The 20,993-nt window shown below is 46.6% G+C and overlaps 2 protein-coding genes across 11 annotated transcripts in view; one reads left to right on the top strand and one right to left on the bottom strand.

Annotated features, from left to right (window-relative positions):
• LOC122398505 (homeobox protein extradenticle) overlaps positions 1-15,689 on the top strand; it is a 40,323-nt gene extending 24,634 nt beyond the window's left edge. For 4 of the 10 annotated variants that reach the window (XM_043398422.1, XM_043398424.1, XM_043398423.1 and 1 more), the window contains 6 exons: positions 226-479; positions 4,019-4,209; positions 4,363-4,498; positions 4,737-4,833; positions 6,258-6,445; positions 12,459-15,689. In XM_043398422.1, coding sequence (XP_043254357.1) covers positions 226-479; positions 4,019-4,209; positions 4,363-4,498; positions 4,737-4,833; positions 6,258-6,445; positions 12,459-12,593 — 1,001 coding nt within the window. In that variant the 3' untranslated portion in view covers positions 12,594-15,689. Of the gene's footprint in view, positions 1-225; positions 480-4,018; positions 4,210-4,362; positions 4,499-4,736; positions 4,834-6,257; positions 6,446-10,233 lie in introns of all 10 variants that reach the window. The other 6 variants (XR_006259192.1, XM_043398427.1, XM_043398426.1 and 3 more) reach the window with 6 other exon arrangements.
• A 2,627-nt stretch (positions 15,690-18,316) lies between these two features.
• LOC122398287 lies at positions 18,317-19,885 on the bottom strand. Its single transcript, XM_043398005.1, has 2 exons — positions 19,638-19,885; positions 18,317-19,314 (listed from the first exon to the last, which is right to left on the bottom strand). Exons 1-2 carry the CDS (start codon positions 19,681-19,683, stop codon positions 18,479-18,481), a joined length of 882 nt encoding a protein of 293 aa, XP_043253940.1. The 5' UTR covers positions 19,684-19,885; the 3' UTR covers positions 18,317-18,478.
• Between the last annotated feature and the right edge of the window lie 1,108 nt (positions 19,886-20,993).

Genomic DNA, 20,993 nt, shown 5'->3' with positions numbered 1-20,993 from the left:
ACGAGTGTCGTTTTGTTGTACTTTGGATCAACATTGTTTCGTTCCCGAGAGATAAGCGGAATAAAGTCGTTCTCAAGTGTGATACACTTCCGAGTCTTTTCAAATGATTATAATTTAGGACACGATAGCGAGCGTAATAATTTTCGCGTGACCGTAGTCGTAAGGGTTGCGTTAGAAGAATCGTAATGCAGTGTTAAAATTTGTGCATATTTCTTGCTGTTTCAGTGATTTCGTTACGAAACACTCAGGAAGAGGAGCCGCCAGATCCGCAGTTAATGAGGTTGGACAACATGTTGATCGCGGAGGGAGTTGCCGGGCCGGAGAAGGGCGGCGGAGCGGGGGCGGCGGCATCAGCGTCGGCGGCTGCAGCGGCCGGACCACCTGGACAACCTGACAACGCCATCGAACATTCGGACTACAGAGCCAAGCTCGCTCAAATCAGGCAGATCTACCATCAGGAGCTGGAGAAATACGAACAGGTCCGTAAAACTGCATCAGTCCTCGTTGAAACGTTATATTCTGTTATCCAGACGACCGGGACCTAATGGAATCGAAGGTCCCCTGTATGCAGTTTTCGCGTCGAACTTTTTTCTACCCCCGAGCAGCCTGATAAGAGACCAGTTAGGTGTACCAGGGTCCTCCCTGTTGGACGATTTCTGTTCTAATGAACAGACTCGCTCGCGCTAAGTAAAATCTCGCGTGTCGAGCAGGAATCTCTTCGACGCAATTCCAGAAAAAATTGAACGAATTACAATCACTTTTGGTGAATAGACATACCCTCGAATTCCTACGCACGTTTGAGAAAAAAATTCATTACCGAAGATATAATGTCTGATCATGAATGAATGATTCCCCTAAAATTTCATGCGTATGTTTAAAACATCATAACTTCCGAACGGATGGAAGGGTTTTCCCCGCGAAATTCGCTAGTATCGATCAGCGTAGGATGTGTTGTTTTTTAAATCGTTGGTTGTTCGGCATATCGAGTTTCGCGATGCCGCGGGGGCGTCGTTTGCAACGCGAATTCAATTCCTGGTCGTTAATATGCGTGCGCAGTTTAAACAAAAAGCCTCCGCGCTCGCCGCTACTCCACTTATCAACGATAAAAGCATAATTCTTTTTAACGCCTCTCCGTGTTTTCTCCCTTTTGCATACTTTGGAAATAACCGCGGCCTGCCATTCGTGCCGACTTGTGTATTCGCGCGTACGTAAATACCAAATCACTCGCGCACGAGAGTCACGAGAGCAAACTCGAACGATTCGAGAGAGGGAGAGAGAGAGAGAGAGAGAGGGAACCGTGCTTTAATTGCCACACCCGTTTCGACCCCATATTTCACCGTGTGTCAGCGGTCTTGATGTTTCCCCGCAGTAAATACGCACACCCTTGCTTTGAGGTCCACCCGGGGTGTGTGTACGCGGATGCGTGTGGAATTCTTTCCAGGCGCAACAATATGGAGGCAGCTCGTGCCGAGAAATGTATGCGCTCGCGTGCATACGCCTGTGCGACTGCAGTTACCAAGGGTAGTGGACGCCCTATCGATAAACCCGGCCATTAACAAGTTTTAACCCCGTTCTTTTTTTCCCCTCCTGCTCGTCTAAGAGCCCGCGGAACTGCGAGCACGACCTTTGATTTTCTGCTCCACGATTCTCCTTCCCTCCCATCGTTCGTTTAATCCAGGATCGGATTTATCATCGACAAAAAAAACAAAAAAAAAAAAAAAAAAACAGAAATTCTTTCCGCGAGAACTGTTTTTTTTTCTTTTCCTTCTCTCGCGCTTGGTTTTCATCCGCATCGCGGCGCGATTGTTATTTAAATGAACGCATCGTTCTCGACGTTGTTCCGAGCTTGGCCGGCGCAGTTTTGGCGAGCGCGGATAATACAATGTTTCGGGTCTCCCGCCGTTGGATATATCGCCGCGCTTAAAAGTAACGTTATTACGGTTGATATCGCGTCGCGGCCAAAAGTTTTATCATAACCGAAATTTACTATTCAAACTCCGCGGACCGGCCGAGTCACTGCATTAGGGTGAACGTCTGCCTGGCTATGCAAAATGGCGTGACAAGTACGAGAATAGAACGGCGCAGCGAGTTTTACGAGATCGCGTGATCACCGCCAGCAAACATCGTCTGGCATGAATTTTACCGGTGCACGCCCGGCTTTTATTTTCTCCGATTTTCGCTACAGATTTCGACCGCCTAAGCCTCCCGAGCCTCGCGCGTACAATTAACTCCTTTTCCTCTCGCGTCGATCCTCGTATTTTCGTACACGATACTGCACGGTTAAATTTCCGCGGCCCCCCACTCCACGCGTGACGTTTCGATCGCGAACTGCGTCGTGTTTGGACTCGTTTCGTCGGTACCGTTTTTAGAAACGTATCGAAATTACGGGAAGCAACGTCTCGACTGTATCTCGAGTGTTGACGAAATCGAACCGTGCGTTGCCGTATTATCTGACACGATGCCAAAGATGTAGGTCGGCCGCGATTGCGGCCAGTCGGTTCGTGAAAATCGTCCTTAACGCTAAACGCGATTGCGTAAGAAAGGAGGCTGCCGTGTATTGCGGTAACCGCAGAACAACCACGGCAATCGTAACCGCGGCCAGGTATATTTAGCGGCGCGCAGGTTGGAATTTCGATAACGTTCGTGAGCCAGAAACCTCTTGTATCCCTGGAAATACGCGCGTATTAATAGACCAAACCGCAGTAAAATTAGAGGCGTCATAGGGAAAACACGTTTCAACCGGGGACACTTGTTGTGTTTGCCTCGTCCATGGACCAGTCATCGACAGCTCGAAATTTTACGCTTCCGTCGCGTTCGGATTTTATACGCATCTTATCCTTCCCAGAGATCGTCTCGCGTTTTATAAATCATTTTTAACGTTGGCTCGCGTCACCACTTCTTCACTTTCGACCTTCGTGCGCGATGCAATTCCCAGAGACGCGTCCGACCCGAACAATAAATTTTTAATATCTCTGGTTCCGCCACCGATCGATCTGCAAATCCGAAAACTTACTGCTTCAAACGACGCTAATTCCGTCATTCTTATTTATCATTTTTCGCGATCATCTTTCCCCTTTTCGAAATACGTGCAATTTGTATTTCGAAATAATAACTTCGTAGCTCTTGATATTAGTATTAATATTAAATTGGAATACTTCTCGCTAGCGCCCCGGGCAAAGTATCGTTTTCGTTCGTGCGATAATTTAAAAATTGGAGAAAACACCGGCGCAGGGGTGTGGGTGGCGGAGGCATAATTCTCTATGGGTTTTCCATCCAATCCACCTACTCGTGATCGTCTCCCTCGGCTCGCAGCGAGGCAGCAACCGAAGCTGATCCACCCCCGGCGAGTTGGTACACGCTCGCGCGAAGAGAGGAGAACAGAATGAAGAAGAGAACGGCGAGAAAGAGGGTGGACGGAAGAAAGACGAGGAGAGTGGCTGGAGGTACGGCGGCAGAGTGGAATCCATTTCGAAATTGCGAGCCACCCTGTCCGACCTCTCTCTCCCCTGGCAACCTCTCTTCCTTCTAGCGCCTTCCCTCAGGAAAATCCACCCTCCCACGGCTTCCCGTACTCCCGCCCTCTTTCTCCCGTGCATCGCGTCCTCTTCTTCGCTCCCTCCGGAAGGTAGCGTGCTCGCCTCGAATACTGATATCGAGCAAAGTCCTTTTTCCCTTAAACCGACCAGCCACCAGGAATAATGCATTATACGTACGCGTCTTTCTTCTCGGTCTTCCACCCCCCCTGGCCTTCTTTTCTTTTTCGTTCGCCCTCTTCTCCCGGCTTCCGCGGTTTCCCTCTTCGAGCTCTCCGACCAGTCGATGGTTTTCCCTTTTTCGATAGATTTCGTCCACGATAGTTTTCACTTCGATTTTCGGGCGGTACCGACACCCTCTTTGTAATCCGATTCGTCGCCGCGGCCTGTTCGATACCGAATTTTTTTCGGAATAACAAAGGGTCTGAGATAGGGAGGGTGAAACGACAACGTGTGTTCGAAGTGGATCTCCGTTTTGGTTTCAGGCGTGTAACGAGTTCACGACCCACGTGATGAATTTGCTGAGGGAACAGAGCCGTACCAGGCCGATCACGCCGAAGGAGATCGAGAGGATGGTGCAGATCATTCACAAGAAATTCTCGAGCATCCAGATGCAGTTGAAACAGTCCACCTGCGAGGCCGTCATGATCCTCAGGAGTAGATTCCTCGACGCGAGGTGTGTATTCGACGCGTTACGATCGTTCGCGTCCTCCGATTTCCTCTCGAATTCGACGTGGATTTTTCTCACGGCGGAGCGGCGCCGAACGGAAACCGTCGCGCAGGGTCGTGTTCGGTGTGAAAAAGGCCCGGAAATGGTTTTTTGTTGCAGGCGTAAGAGACGAAACTTCAGCAAACAGGCCTCGGAAATCCTGAACGAATACTTTTATTCGCACCTCAGTAATCCTTATCCGAGCGAAGAGGCCAAGGAAGAGCTCGCGCGAAAATGCGGCATCACCGTGAGTCAGGTAAAGCGCAACGAAATATTCTCCCGTCGTTTTCCCGCCATAACTAGAATTTACGCCCTCGTTGGAATTAAGTAACGACAGTTGCACGGTTACCACCCCCGTTTCCGTTTCAAATAATTTCCCGCTACGCTCCTCGAGCAGCTCCTCGACCCTTCGATATCGTCGATTCGTTATTCCCAATATTATCATAAAAAAACAAAAGCAGAATATAAGTAGAAGAATCGTTGTTTTGGTTCAGGTTTCCAATTGGTTCGGCAACAAGAGGATACGCTACAAGAAAAACATAGGTAAAGCACAGGAGGAGGCGAACTTGTACGCAGCCAAAAAGGCAGCTGGTAAGTTCCGTCCTTCGGCAAACGAGCGACGGGTGTTCCTTGAAGAGTTCGTTTCGATAACTTAGAAAAGTAAAAGATACACCGAGAATTATGTTTGAGAGCTTTTTTAAATCGAATCCGAACGGCTGAAAGACTTGACGTACGATCGCGAACGTTGATATTCGCGGGGCGTTGCTGAGGAAAATAACGCGTAATTGGCCGCAGGAGCAGGTTCGTCGTGTTTCACGCAATTTCCACCGCTAATAGTTCCTGGCACCTTTTCCGTCGCGATCGTTTACGCGTCGAAATTAGGATGGAGAAGAAATTGCGCTGCCCCGGCGGTTTCTCATTACTGTAAATCATTATACGACTGAGTTACCGTTCATTGTTCGGCTTGGCCGTGCCAACGTAATCGCGGCTCGTTAATAAATCTCATAGATAGAAACGGGAAAACCATACCTGGCTACTTTTCGGAAAAAAGTTATTGGTAATTTAGAACGCGCGGGAAACGTTCGAGCGCGAACTACCTCTTCCGATAATAATTCGTTTTCCGTTTGGTTCGCCCGTGGTATTTACCTTGTCGCTAAAATTAGGAGAAAAATTCCGAGCGGTTTTCCCGGGGAAATTCCTCGCATTCGCGGGACTTGCTGGTCGCAATTACGCGCACTTTCCTTAACTACCGAGGCGTCTCTTTATTTTAGAGAGCACGGCGAGATATTTTTAACTTACCAATTAGACTGAGAAAGAGGGAAGGAAAAGATGAGTGGGAGGAAGTCGGGGGAGGGTGTGATGAGATGCCGGCGTTCTCGCGTTTCTTTCGACGCCCTCCGTGTGTTTGTCTTTCCTCAGCCACGCTTCCGGTAAACGGGGCCCCCGCAGTCCTCGGCCGTAATTAAAGAAACGGAATTCCAGCGATGGTGGGCGCCAGGAAGCCAACGCGTACGTTTTCTCCGTTTCGAAATAAAAATTGCTCGCGTCGCTGTCGTCCAAGAGTTAATTACCGTTGCCCGACTACCACCGTCGGAGAACTAATTACTCCGGTCGCTTGGACAGAATTCGGTACCGCGCGTTTTAACGATAAAAAAGAAAAAAAGAAAAAAGACCAGCCATTCGCTTTCACCCGTAGATGGATCCACGATCTCTTGTCAAACGTAAACGTAACGATACATTTGCCTGTCTGATTAATCAGTGGCGTTCGTCCATCGACATCCATCGAGGAATTTTTCTAGAATTTGATCCGCTGCGTCCAGCGACAATCAGGTTCCAAGGAAAAACAGCTTTACCGCACCGCATAACAGCGCCACTGATTACGTAACGAGTGAACAAAACACACAGACGAATTAGAAACGAGCTCGCGCTTAAACGTAGACAAAATGTATCGCTCAGGCGGATGAACTTAAAAGACGCACCCTCGAATTTTGTATGCACCGCGATTGTTTCTACAGCAGCTTTTGCAGGAGCGTCGCCGTACAGTATGGGTGGCGCCAGCCAGGGCACACCGACGCCGATGATGTCCCCGGCGCCTCCCGGCGGGCCCCAAGACATGGCCGGATACGGAATGGGCATAAACGGTAGCGACTATGGCTCGCAACCGTACAACGACGGCTCCATGGGCTACGATCCTATGCATCAGGTAATTGTCAAACCTTCACGTAACACGTAATAATAATTATCCCTGTAGTCAGCGATCATCGCCTCGCTTTCTTCGATGCCGGCACCCCACTTGCATTCTCTGAGCATGTGCTAGATTACCCTGATAATGCTTCACGCCACCCCTACCCTTACCCTCCGAGTTCGAGGGACATTCTTTGGCTCGAATGAATGGAAAAAGATGTTTCCCGCCGGGGTTTTACAGTAGCGATTCAACTTTTTACGCACCCGGTAACAGAACTCTGCTGCAACTCTCGATTTCCATCCATTTTCAAGCCACGGCATTGTGTCTCCGTAAACGCATGTGCATCTCACCGCATAATTCACACATATTGCGAGAATGAAAGCTTGCGAGGGAGAGAAAGAGCGAGAGAGCGAGAGAGAAAGACAGGTTCGGAAGGAAAGGAACGAATGGGTTGAGGTGGAGGCCTATGGCTGGATCTTTGACACGCTCGAGCTCCTATACAGGGTAAATAACGTAGAATACCAGTTACAGCAGGGGTGTACGAAGTCTATCCGAGCCTCCAATTGTTTACAAACAAAAAATGTAACGATTCGGTCCACTCCGAAGCATTACAAGCTAGTTTTCAAGAACTATTAGGGTTAACCTTGCCTATTACTCACTGTTGCAACCTAGGGGCGTGCAACCCCTCGATTTTTTCAAGTGGAGGGGCACATAAATCTTTGCGTTTTCGGACAACTCGTCCCTCAAACGTTTATCGGGATCGTTTTTACCCTATTGCGAGCTATCCAATAGACAAAAACAATTGTACTTAACTTTTCGAACGCGGCTGTTTCGCGCACCCCTGGTTCGCGCTCGTAAGGAAGGATATTCAAAGTCCCCCGTTGGGGGATCACGAGTCCTACGCGCGGTGTAATCTTTGGTGACGTAATTAGAAATTGCTGTAAACTACTTTGGACCGGCGAAGATTTCGATGCCGCGTCTGGAGCACTCTGTGTAGAGCCGAGCGGAAAGGAGAGGAGTGGATGTTGTGTGTGCTTTGGAAGGATAGGCGAGCGGCGTCTCTGGGTGCAAGTAGATGCGTGTTGTTGGAATATATAGGGTTGGGTTGGATACGCTGTTGCTGGCCCATAAAGATGGGCTTAGAGGGAGCCGATAGTGGTGGTAGGAGGCGCCCCGGTGGGTTAGAAGAGGAGGAGCGTCAAGTTGGCGCACACAGAGCCAGCAGCAGCCAGTAGCATAAGGGTTGCTTAGTATGCATTGGAGTTGCTAAGTCACTTTTTAGGTAGGGCTGCTCTCTCACATATTAATGGACTCGGATAGGTGCTCGCGCGCGCGCGCGTTCGCGGCCATGCTTCTAACGAGCTACCTCAATTCGGCCCGGTGAAACGCAACGGAACTTGCATCTTCGAAGATCTAATTTCCGGGTGTCCGACCGACGACCCCGGGCACGCCGTGATTTTCTTAATTCGAGCATCCCCCCCTCGAACACGATCCAGCCCCGAATTAAATACAACGAAGGTATCGTTGCAAATTTCTCGAGGAAAGATTTTCCGCGGAAGCGCGGGGCAAACCCGATGTAATACGGTGTCCGGCAGCACGAATCCAGTAAATCTTTCTGACATGCAATTTCGACGATGTCACGCGATAAAGAGTGACGTTGAATTAAATTCGCGCGCAAACACGCGGCGTCGGTTATTCGCGTAGCTTGGAAATTTGTAGATATTTCCGATCGTCGGATCGAACCGTCCCTCTTGTCGATACTGCCGAACGGTTGTCGATACGCTTCGTTACAAAACGTTGACCGGCTTCGAAATAATATTTTTTAGCCTCTGCCGGCCGTATCGAATTAAAAAATCACAGTTTGATCGAGCCGCGGAGCCCTCGCGTTTTAATTAAACAATTCTTCGCAGTTTCGCTTTTGTCCGGGAGAGAAAAGAACGTCTAACAAGCATTGTCTCCCGAGTAATCCGCGTTCAGAGCCATTCTTCTCGATCTTCCCCTATTGTGCTCCTCCGCGTTCGTATCTTCTTTGTTACCGTTGCGTTTCCTGTAATTCGAATCGGGCGAGGAAAGGCCGGAGAAGTTGGCAAGAAAATTAATTTCGCGGTTCATCCGGTTCGCCCACGGTTTTCCCCGGACCCTGGAGCGGGGGTGAGAAAACCCGGGTCGAAATGAAGCGACTAAAATGCATGCTCCCACCTAGCCGTGCGCGTTTTCGAATCGTCTCTCCGACTCGTTTCGTTTTCTGCCTTCGCCCTCGGTCGGCTACATCGAAACTCGCCTATTCTTCACTTCTTTCTCGTTACCCGTAAAACGTCCGAGAATTTCCTCGATTCGCGCGAACAACGATCGACCTCTCCCCGAAACGAGCGGAGAGCTCTCTACCGTTCGATATCGCCTCTGCGTCGAGATTTTTCGAAGGCACCGGGGGTAAATGTGATCGACGAAAAGACGAGAATAGGTCTGCTGGTAATGACGAACGCTCTTGCTGCTACAGCTGGCACTAACGTTTCCGTAATCGCATACATAACAAGAAAGCAATTGCTTGCACACAATTATATGAGCACCAAGACCCTTCTTACACATCGGTCGGCTTAACATGGCGCCCGTTCGACCGACCATAATCCGTTTTCCCGTTACTACTCTCTTGTCTCTGGTTTCGTTTGTTCCTTTGTTTTTTTTTTTTTCTCGTTCTAATCGCTAATGGTTGGTATTTACCCCGAGTCTAACAAAACGAGAAGCAAAAGAACTGTGTTTGTTGCAACAGAAATTGGGGCGCGTGTCCAACGCTCGCACGATTTCCAACCTTTTAGTTTTTGGCCACCGACGTTGGAAGAATCAAAGTTGAAAAGTAATCGTTGCATCGCGAGCTTTGTTCCTACTTTTCGTTTCGCTCTTCTTTTCGATTATTTTGAGCAATCGGCTGTCGGACAATCGCACCTGCTTTTCGTACGCTTAGCCGGGACATTTACCGATTAACTTGTTCCGAAATAGAGTTTTGCTGTTCGGTCGATCGACTAAATTTCTCTTCTCCGTTTCTGCACGAAACGTTTTCGGACGGTCGAGTTCCATTCCGCTTCTCTCGAGATTCGGACGGTTTCGCGGGTGCACGGTTGAATTTCTCGCGAGAAGAAAACATTGTTCGCCCGTAAGGTTCGCTACTCCGGCGGGCCAGGTTCGAAATTGAACCGTGCACCGGCGTATATTCGAGCGGTTCCGCAGGCTGGGGGATCGAGTCTCGTAGTTCGTGCCTCGAGAGAAGGTGAAACGACCCGGAAAAGAGGATCGATTCGCAAAAAAAGCACTGACGGTCGCGCTCTTCCGAGAGCATTGTTACAAGCACAGTTCGCACGGTATGGCACCTGTATGATACCGTGATACGATTGATTGGTCGTCTGTTCCTTGGTCTCTTCTACTCTCCATCACCTAACGATTCGACTGGAACACGATTTAAATCGACGAACCGTCCATCCCCGCGCGGAACTCGTCGCGAACTGTACGAAAGAACGGTTCGAGGTCCCCGGCGAGCCGCGATAGAAGAAATTAAATGGAAACCCGTTTCGTTCGCGGAGGCGTGTTTCCTCTCGGTCTCGTGGTTTTGTTCCCCTCCCTCCTCCTCATCGATCGCGACTTAATTTCGCTGGAAACGGGCAACGGTACGAACAAGCCTTCGCAGCATCCCGGACGCGTCTCGCGGGATGAACGGTTCGACGGGTGGTCGGCTCTTTGTTCTCGAACGTCGATGCTGAATCATGTCGCCCCGTTTCAATTCACTTGAGCTTTTTTTTCTTTTCTCTTTGGTGCAGATGAAACGAAATTCTTAGAAGGCGACAGAGAGTGAGAGAGACATCGAATCAGACTTCACGCAAAGACACGCAATTAAAGAATGTCAAAGTGAACAGAGAACGGGAAGCGAGGAGAGAACGAAAGACGGTCGGATGGAAATCACGAGACCTGGGTAAATGAATGAAAAAAAAATAAAAAAAAAGACAAAAGCCACGGCTGGTGCGCGTACACTGATCTCTCGGCCTTTAGTGCTTTCTCTTGTGTTCGCAGTGACGCGCCACGCCGACCAATGCTCGCAATGATAGACTCGTCTCCGAGTTCGACGTGACCGAGGATTTGTGCGCGCGTTAGAATTCTTTTCGAATGCGTGCAAGTGTGTCTGAGAAACAGTGTCGCGGACGGGAGCGTTCGAGATTAGAAATCGACGAGCCGGTCAGAACGTTGTCCTCTCACGTTGCAACAAGCACAGGTCTCTGTTCCCTTCGTCGATCGCCGTGAAATCCCGACGAGGATCGGCCGGTTTTCGAGATTCGGACTCGTCGATAGTGCAATATATACACAGACACAAATATAGAGATAATATCGTACACGTTTCGTTACACTTGGAACATCGATTTCGAGCCTTTCTCACGTATCGTGTCGTTTGTTTAAACGTCGCGCCCGAAGCCGAGAACCGTCGCACGCGCGCCTATCGAAAGTATTCTTTCGAAGCGATCGGATTCCTTTTTAGAGAATTTTTACTCGATGTTTCTCGTCTTCGTGCACGCCGCCTAGGACTTGGATCTCGCCGAGCGTGCAATAAGATTTTCTTTAACGGGCCTTTCTTAGGCGAGAGAAACGTTAGATAGCTCGTTCCGTAGGTAGATTACAATTAGAGTCGAATGGTAGCGAGTTTTAAAACCCGACGAACACACGGTCGATCGCGTTCCAGACTGACGGGAAACAATGAAAAAGAGAACACAAAATAAAATAAACGAGTCGGATTTTATTTCATTTAAAAAGAGTGTAAGCGTATGACTGGTAACGATGATTGCGAAGGGGTTAACGAGTCAGTGTTTAAGGGTTTTAGGCAGCTTATGAAGTCCTGGAAACGCTAGGAAGCGCATTGGAAACATATCGTAACGCAACATTGTGATGCGAGTTTTAGAAGAACGAGATGGCACCGTTAGATCCGATTATTTTAAGGACAGGGAACCCCGTATCTCTTTGTTGTACATAATAATATGCAATCGGACGGGCATACTATCCCTGTTCCGTGTTACGGCTATCTATACGCTATCTGTGCTACGCAAATACATCCTCGAAGAACGCACCATGCGGTTTCTTGCCGCTCTCATATGGCTTTCGATACTTAATCTTAGAGTACTTTTTACAAATAGTTTCGCAATACACTGCAACACAATCGCTCGTACGTACACGCATACACACACACACGTACACGGACACGAAACAGTCACTCGTTGACACCTAGACGTTCATAATACAGATTCATGACGCATAAAGAATTATGCAGATCGGAGAGCTGTTTACGGATGGATAAATCTTGGAATCATTTTCGTGGCATGCATGGCTGCACGTAGAATTTAAGTTTATACGTGTATACTGGTTCTACACAGTAGTAACGTGTGTGCGTTTATCATTACCTTTTTATTTTTGTTTTGCGGGTCGATTGGCTGGGGGTTTTCTGGGTGAATAGACAAGAGGCGAAAGAAAATGAGAGAGAAAGGGAGAGAGAGAGCATGAACGAGAGCGGATGATAGAAACTTCATTATTTAGTTCGTTGTGCAGAGTTCTAAATTTGTCCGCGTAGAGAGTAGAGAATAGGCGCCGGTTCGTTGCATTGGCAGATTAGTATGAAAGGATTTTTTAGTATCATCCCGACACCGTTCATATTCGCGGCTAGAATCTGTCGTGCTAGAATCATGTAGCGACGAAATCCTTTCATGCTCGTAACGGGCGGTCGACGCGGCGTTTTTATCGCCGCGGAACGACGTCCCGGTACGAGCGGCCAATTCAAACAGCCCGCGCTTTCGTTAGACTCGACACGTGTATATAGACCGTATATACATCGCGCGTTGTCCGCGAAGAAAATCTGTCTGTCCTGAGAAAAAAAAATGTGCGTAAAAGCTCTGAAACGAAGGCGAGGCTTTAGCGACCAATGACACGCTATTTTGTCGCCACCTGCAGGGGATAAAGACAGAGGGCTAAAAATCAATTGAAAAAAAAATCGAAAAAAATGACGCAGGGCAAGGCATTGGCTGGGGGGCCAGGCGCGGCGGGATGGATGCAACAACGCGAGGCGGTGCCGGAATTTCCGCCACTCCACGATTCAGCGGACTCTGATTCCGACCGAGAGAATGAAAAACGACCGCGCGTCTAAAGTTACTTTTGGAATGTGCGAGCTAGTATGGTAACGAACTTAATAAAAACAGTAAAAAAAAAACACACTAACACACACACACAGACAGACAGATACACACACACGGAAAAAGAGGAGAAACGAAGCAGAGTGTATGTTAGAGGACGAGGAAAAACAAAGGTACACGCCACCGGGCAACAAGAACTACCAACACCGTCACTCGCCACTACCACCGATACGCACACACTCCCGTCGACACTCACACACGCGCTGTTTGCGCGCACCTCCGAGCCACATACAAGGAGATAATGTTCGTTGGTGTTCCTACGATAATTAATAACGCTAGTTTCCGGTTTTCGAACATTTTTCTCTTTTTTCTGTTGAGGGAGAAGGACGGGTGCGCGAAGATGCGACGCTGAGCGCCACGCGCGGTTTCCGACGGTATCACGGACGGGACGGCCATTTTGCCAACCGTGTGCTGCTCGCTTGCGATTTTCGTGACGGAATCGTAGCTTCGGGAGCGAACGAATCGAACGCGTGACCGGTGAAACGGTCTCGCGAGAACGGAACGATTTTCTACCAGCGTTCGCATCTTGTTCCGCGCGTCCTTCGATCTTGTTACTTGATCTTGCCTTATCGAGCGACCGTGCGCGACCGTACGCGTCACGTAATTACGAAGGATTCAAATAGCGAAGAGTTGAAAGGGGATTATAGGGAGCCGGAAAGAAAGGGAGAGAGTACGAGAGAGTGGAAAGGACGGCGAACGATAAGAATCGGCGTAGGCCAATGTGCTCCTAAAGAACGTAGGTTCGCTTCTCTTTTAAGACAATATGACGGCGTACTGACGCCTAGCTAAGGAGAGAAAGGGAGAGAACGTACACGAATCGACTAGTTTTTATTTTTACATATGCTATATACACACACCTAGATAGATTTAGCTTGTACAGATATTTTTATTCTTCCCCCCCAAATCCTCCCCGATGTTTTCTCTTCGAGTTCTTCTCACGATATTTCTTTTAAACACTTGACTTCGTTTTGCAACCACTTTTTACATCGTATTATGTATCCTTCCACTATATATTCTTGCGTAGCGTAATTTTTATTGCTGGGTACGGATTTAAAGGAACGAAACGTCGCACGTCGCGAACGCGGGAATTTTTACTAATCTCACTGCGAGAGACGCGTCGTTGAAACTTGGTATTTTATCGCAGGCAGTTTTAGCAATTGACAATTTACTCGTTTTTAAATCTGACCCCAGCACGGGTGTATCGTGTAATGCTAGCGAATGTTTCCTACGTTCAATTATGGTTTAAGTTCCGAGTTTTAAATTTAGCTTCCGAGTTATACTTTGCAGCGACACGCGGACGATGTTTGCGTGCTGATTTGTTCCCTTTCGTTTCGACGCGAGGACACCATTCGCTTGTTCCGTGTAAAAAAAAACAAAAAAAATGTATTTAATCCGTTGCGTCGATGAGCATTGACCATTCTTTTCAATGTTTTCCTCAATTATTATTTATTTCTGTAAACATACGTATCGATCGTTTCCGATTCGCGAGTGTCCTCGCTGCAGGAAGCGAGTCGTCATCGTATCCTTTGTTACGTTGAACAATTGTGTGCATGATTGTACCCACGAGCGAACCGAGAACACCGAAGTCGAATTCCCACTTTTCGTTCGTTTTTTGTAAACCAACGATTCAGCACGAAATCTTATTAAAAATTCGTTCCCTTTTACTATGCCGTTTCTTTCTTTTTTTTTTTTGTCCGTTAATTTCATCACCCGACACACGCAGCGTCGAATCCAGAATATCGGCCCCGTGCTCCGACCTGCTTGAAACGAGAGAGCACGAGACCTCGTCGACGAATCGACGAAAAACAAGCTTTACGAGAATCCCGGTTCGCGTTAGTTTCGAACGCGGTTCGGTTCACGCGGGGGGGTTGGGGGGCGGAAAAAACGTGTTCGGGGGTAAAATAGAAGGCAGCTCGTATCGCGCAAATAAGAGAAGAATCGCCGGGAGCGCAGAGGACCGAGCATCGAATTGGAATTTTATCGATACCGCGCTTTTTCCAGACGAACGAAAAACATACAGCCTTTCGAAATCGCGGCGCAAACACGCGATCCGACTGGATTTGACGCTTGAATTATACGATTGCGCCTGTCTACCCTTAGTTGGTCGTACGTACGTAGGTACATATGTATTGTGTATACGTATACATGTGTATAAAAATATATATATTCTATACTTTCGTATCTGTATAATCCGTGTGTCACCGTCACGATGACAACTTTCAACCATGAACTGGCCAGAGACGTAAGGATTGCGTTCCGACCAAGTTTCCTTTCAACCGTGCCGCGTGCATGAACAGTCGCCGGAAAGGTACAAAATCATTTCCAGGACAGGGACGATACACGATCGTCCGTAATTGGCACGAAACGACGAGGAATTGGTTCGGGGGACGAGTCGGGGGAACAAATTTTTGCTCGGTTGTTCGCGCGACTGTGATTCACGTTCGCGGTACACGGCCGGTGCTGTTTGCTTTCAGGAGCTGTCGCCTTGAAATACTTAGAGGAATCGCAAGAAGAAACGCAAAACAGACAATTACGAGAGTCGGTACGATGTAGGAAAAAAAAAACGCATATGTGTAAGACCGTAAAGATGTATCGTGAAAATGCTCGCGCAATCCGATCACCTCACTATCTGTGATCCGAGGCTCGCCCATACCCGGGCGGGTAATACGAACTAAAAAAGAAAAAAAGAAAAAAAGAAAATTGAAAAAAAAAAAAAACAAGTCGATATTAAGCTATTAACGTTATGTAATAGATATTCTTCAAGCGAGAAGCGTTCACGTTCCCGCGGAGGACTCCGGGTTACCGATCGAGGGCTAACGACCTAATCGAAGTCGCGTCGCCCCCCGCGAAATTAGACGGTATCCCCGCGACGAGTAAAAAGCCTCTGGGTCTTTTTATCGCTCGTCTCTTTCCCTTTTTCTTCGACGCTGTTGTACGAGAACAAAGCGTGAACGCTTCTGTGCATCGACGCCACCTTTTCCCCTCTCAGCGTCCCATCGAGCGAAGATAGCCGAAAGAAACGAAACGACAAAAGCTAGAAAGAGCATATTAGTGAAAACGTGACAAAATGATATAAAAGCGAGAGAGAAGAGTATGTACGAACGGGAAACAGAACAGAAACGAAGCAATGGTCCTGCGACACAACACTAATGTATACGATTTTTCAACATGGAAATATTATATATTGTAGCTATACATATAGAAGTATATAAAAGAGAATAGTAAATAGGCAGAACTGTAACGGCTAAGTACATCATTGTAACGACGATGCTAACTCGTAGGACAAAAAAGTTTTATTTCATTATTATTATTGTCGCTATTATTACTATCATTATTATTGCTATTATTATTATTATTGCCGTTATGACTATTATTATTATTGACATTTGCGGGCTCTCGCATCGTGATAATTGCAATTGTATTATTATCACATCGACGGCGATTATTAACATTATGGATTATTGAAATTTATTATCGTGCCCCCCCACACCTTCGTTAAGCGCGGGTTCTTTTAAAGGGCGGACGATGGTCGATCGAAAGCTAGGTGATTTCTATCGATTTATTATTGATTATCGGATTGTCGACGATTTATTGTAATGGATTGCGGCTCGACGATTTAGCACGTAGACGAAAGAAAAAAAAAAAAAGATATCCATTTATTGTGTATAAACGAAGGCGAGGCGAAGGTGAGAATTACGAGTATCCTCCGGAAGATTAGGTGGTTAAATTCTGTTGTTAAATAATATGTCGCGGGTGAAACGTTAGGCTGAAGATCGGCTACTGAGGGCAATTGTTCTTCGAGTACGTATTCGTTTTATTTCTTTTTTACGTAACACACGATCCCTCGATCCGTTTCTCCGTGCCCAAATTTTTAACATTTCACTTTGTTCGTTATCGAATAAGAATCGTTTTACAAGTCCCAGAGGCGAATTTCGATGTTTCGATCTCAGGAGCCGATCTTCAGCCGATCTTTTCGCCAATTGTGCGACCAGTACAAGTGCATTCGGCACAGCTAGTATACGACAAAAGAGCGCCTGAAGTTCGCCTGTGAGTGCGCCTTTAGGCGTCCCTTATAAGCTCTACCTAACATTTAATAAAAGAAGTGAAAACGAGTCAAAAGAATACGAAGTCGATACGACGACGAAAAGAAAGAATAAGAAATAACGTTTAACATTTATGGATACACGATATAAGATATTATATATTCATATTCCTCGCTCCCCTCCCACCCACCCTATCCGCTCGATCCTTTTTCTCCGATCGGTCCAGTTTCCTTTAAGATAACCGTCACAGAAAAAAGATCAGCCATGAAATTCACACGAGGCGCACGCCGACGCTGGTTATTACTGCATTTATGTTTTCCACCATCGGGACGAGATTTCTACTTCCTTTTCCCCTTTTCCGGTGTATTTGACGAGTAGCCTTATTAAAAAGGAGGCGAAATTCAATTCCCGCCGCTCGGTTATCGAAAACGATACGACTATCGTGATGAGCGATTCAGGTTACATTTTACCGGAATTGCTTTCATTTTTTTTTGTAGAGATAATTACGGCGAATGAGATATTCCTCGAAAGCTGGAAAGAAAGTTGAAGTCGCGTCTCGATGCGCGCGACAGTATACCACAGGAATCACTGTATCGATTAAAATCATGATAAACTTAATAAAATCGCTCAAAAATAATGATGATTTTATTGATGCAACCATTCCAAAGGAAAAGCCACCAAATCCCGCTTCTCCTTTTCAGTGGTACCATTCAAAATGCTGCGATACTTATTTCATATAGTTAAAATATCCCTGATTCGCTGACAGTTTTTATTTATAGCTAAATTAGGTGTACAGAAATTCAGTTTCAAAACAATATTCTAATATTGTAGTAGACTTTATGTAATGTACCATGAGCCTATATACAATGTTGATGAAATATTTTCTGCTGCTATAACACGTTTCTTTATAGCAGCATTGTTTCTCAATTACTTGCGTCTAAGATGCAATTACACTGTGCTATTTTAATTAATATGCGATTGCCGCTAGTAGAGTCAGTTGTGTCACCTAGCGTCCAAGACATAGAACTATAATTCAAACATGGAACATTAGCAATGGAGGTCGCTACTGCATAGCACAGACGAGGTTACGTGTACCGACCTGAAAATTCGGAGGTGATTTTGGCGTCCTCTCCTCGTGGATGGCGGTCAGGTGAGAAACTTCACTGAATTAGTGTTGATAGGCAGCCAGTTGTAACGTGTACGTAAATGCATGCGAGTTGACTATGGGGGAAGGATTGAAATTCATTTCTAAATCTGTTGGTAACGTTGCGAGTAACCTGTAACTGGTAATGGCTCTAGAGCCCCATAAAATTGGGCCGAAAAATACATTGGGTGAAAGGTCTACTCGTTAGAAAAGAAGGTCTAGTTCGTTAAAAAATAATGGAATTCCTCCAATTTCATTTTCTACCATAGTAAGCGCCCATGGTCGTCTTCTATAGCCCGTTGGTAAGGTTGCAAATATCACCGAAACGGTAATGGCGAAATACATTGGCTGCAACACCTATTTGTGTACCTCACCTGTGGCTATATAACAAAAATGACACAGAAAATCTACTCATCGTGGTTATATTTGAGTATCTTTATATGCAAGTAATTATATTACTGTGTTACAATTTATCCGTACAAAACGTTTCCAATCAGGTTTCATATTCTTAAGAAGTATTTATTACATATTACAATTTATTTTATCCTGCACTGTATCAGTGCATACGGGCAATAATGCCCCCAAGTTATCTCATTTACATAAACCGTAGAGTCGCTCTTGTCTTAAAACTAAGTCATTAACGCGTCGTTCATTACATGTTCAAATGTAGATGCTGAGCAGCGGCGATAATTTGACTCTTTTGTAACTCTAGTTTTTGCTCCTTCAACTTTAAAAGCCTCTTCTGTACCTCCAACTCGTTCTGCCTCATTGCCATTTCCTCTTTGTGCCTTTTCTCTTTGTTCTTTTCCGCGATCGCGAAGTTCTTGGACATCTCGTCGAGAAATCTCTCGACGAGCATGGTCCATGTATCCTTCAAGTCCGACTCGTCGTTTCTATTGTTCGACGTGTAGTTCGGTGCAGTTGCCGCGAGAGGGTCTTCCAGTTGCTGTCGATCGATGGTGTTGCTCTGTTGCTCCTCGGTCGCCGGTTTCGGTAAAATAAACGCGTACTTAGCGGCCTCGGCCGGCGACATGTCGTTCTCTTCGAAATACATGTGCCGGTTCTTCTCGTTAAAGATTTCGTCCAGTGCTCTTTTGTGCTCCCAGTGACCGTAATGCCTCATTCTACCCGGTTTCTTCAAGCGTTTGCGGAACACAAGGTTCTTATACTTACGCTCGAGTACGCGCCATTTGTTTTCGCACTTCTGCGGACTGAAGTAGAACCCGTAGTTTTGCATTTGGTGCGAAATCATCTCGAACATTTCGCGCAGGCTTCTGATCTGCGTCGATTGACCCACCATCGATCGATATTTTTTATATTGGCTAATGAGACAAGCAGTGGCTTTGCTGGTCCATAAATTCAAAGCGGCGCTGGACGGCATCGTGCCATTGTCGAAACCGGGAAAACCATTTTCGTGTTCTTCCTCGACGTAACACTGTATCGGCGGCTGTTCCACCTTGATTTCCATCTGTGAGTCGAGCATTGTCCCTTTTAAGAATACATTTACACGTTAAAGTGGTTCAAGCTTATACCATGTGTTATCAAGGTCAGACGAATGAAATAAGTTTCTTTATGGAAAGGTTACGTGATTCTGTGAAAACTATTCGGGCAAGAGCTATCGACGTCGTTCGAAATTCCCGCGGAAACGATCGGAGATTCGTCTAGACGCTTATCGCGTGCTTGTAGCGCTTACCGTGCAACCTTCGAAACATGTAACAACGTGAACGTCGAGCGGTCAAAGTAGGAGAGAACTCAGGCAAAAGGTAGCTCAATTATACGATCTGGCCATGTTCGAGAACAGTTTTTCTTACCTTTCTGCTCCGTAATATCTGCCATATTAGCGTGCACTAGTAACATAACCTCCGTTCCAATCTCCGAGAGAAGTCCAGCACGAGTGCCAATCTCGGTCGTGGCACGGTCTCACAGGGGGGCCGAAAAACCAATGGAAACTAGTTTCTTCCAGTTTCTTTTAGTTCGGAACCGGTTTCTTTCTGGAACTGGTTCCGTACGCGTCGCGGACTGGCGGCCATATTACCTCGTGTCTCTTGCGAACGCAAACTGTATGTTACTCCGTGTGCGTACTACGTCGAATCGAGTATGCAGTACGTGTTTCGAACACATTCGACTACCAAACCAATACGCATACTTTTCGGGTTTATATTTTATCAGCTACTATCTCCGTGTACATCTGGAGAACACAACATCCTCGCGATACTGCCTACACAAAATGCATTATACAATGGAGAAACAATTTTTATTCTTCCGCGGTGGATCGTCTACGTTCCGTCCACGTAACGATTAATCGACAGTACGGGCCGCGAATCGAAATATTAATGTTAATATCGAAGAGAAAGAACCGTTGCACAACTGACGAACTACTTTGCGCCAATTTACAACCAAGTTTCGATCCGTGAAAAAAAAAAATATTATTAAAACCGCATTCCAGATTTGTCGATAACGCGAATACATTTCATTGCTCGTTGGATCATGGTAAATAGTTGCATAAATCGTACGCGTTCCGTCTAATCGTTCATAGGCATTTCTATGATTCGATGAAGCTTACGATGCTCTGTGAAGCACGATTCGCTTCCTTCGCTTTCATTCGTACAAGACACGCTTCGTGTCATAATTAGTAATTAACTTTAGTTTCTCGTGTTATTAACATTCATACATATATGAATATTCGCGCACGCGCGACTATCGCAACCACGAGAAAACAGTTCGGTAAAACCTACGAGGAATTACAATTTCATCGAATCGTACCTTTCACCATTTTTGTCGATAATTATCGACCATTGCGGATCGTTCGGCGATAACGAGCGATCCGGTCGATATATTCGAGATCCGCTGTCGATCGTGGCGCAGTTACGCGATCTCGGTAAGGCATTGATCTCGATACAAAGACTCCTCGATGATTTACTTTCCCTTCGAGAAGAATCGAGAAGCGCAACGCTCGAAGCTATGCTTTAATCGATCGATCGTTTCGCAATAGTTTCGCTCCTGGCGATCGATAAGGGATTTATCCTGATAACGCTTCTAATTCGATCCACGACGATCGCTTTTATTCTGATAACGCGAACTAATTCGATTCTCACGTTATGTTCGTAATTAATCTCCTATTAGTATTAATCGTTATTCGAACGACATCGAATTTATTCTTCACCTTG

The sequence above is a fragment of the Colletes gigas genome, unplaced genomic scaffold (assembly GCF_013123115.1).
Source record: "Colletes gigas isolate AHSC1104 unplaced genomic scaffold, ASM1312311v1 Colletes_gigas_Sc00011, whole genome shotgun sequence".
NCBI lineage: Eukaryota > Metazoa > Arthropoda > Insecta > Hymenoptera > Colletidae > Colletes > Colletes gigas.
Note: the sequence above shows the minus strand (reverse complement) of the source record. Positions and strands in the feature narration are given on the sequence as shown.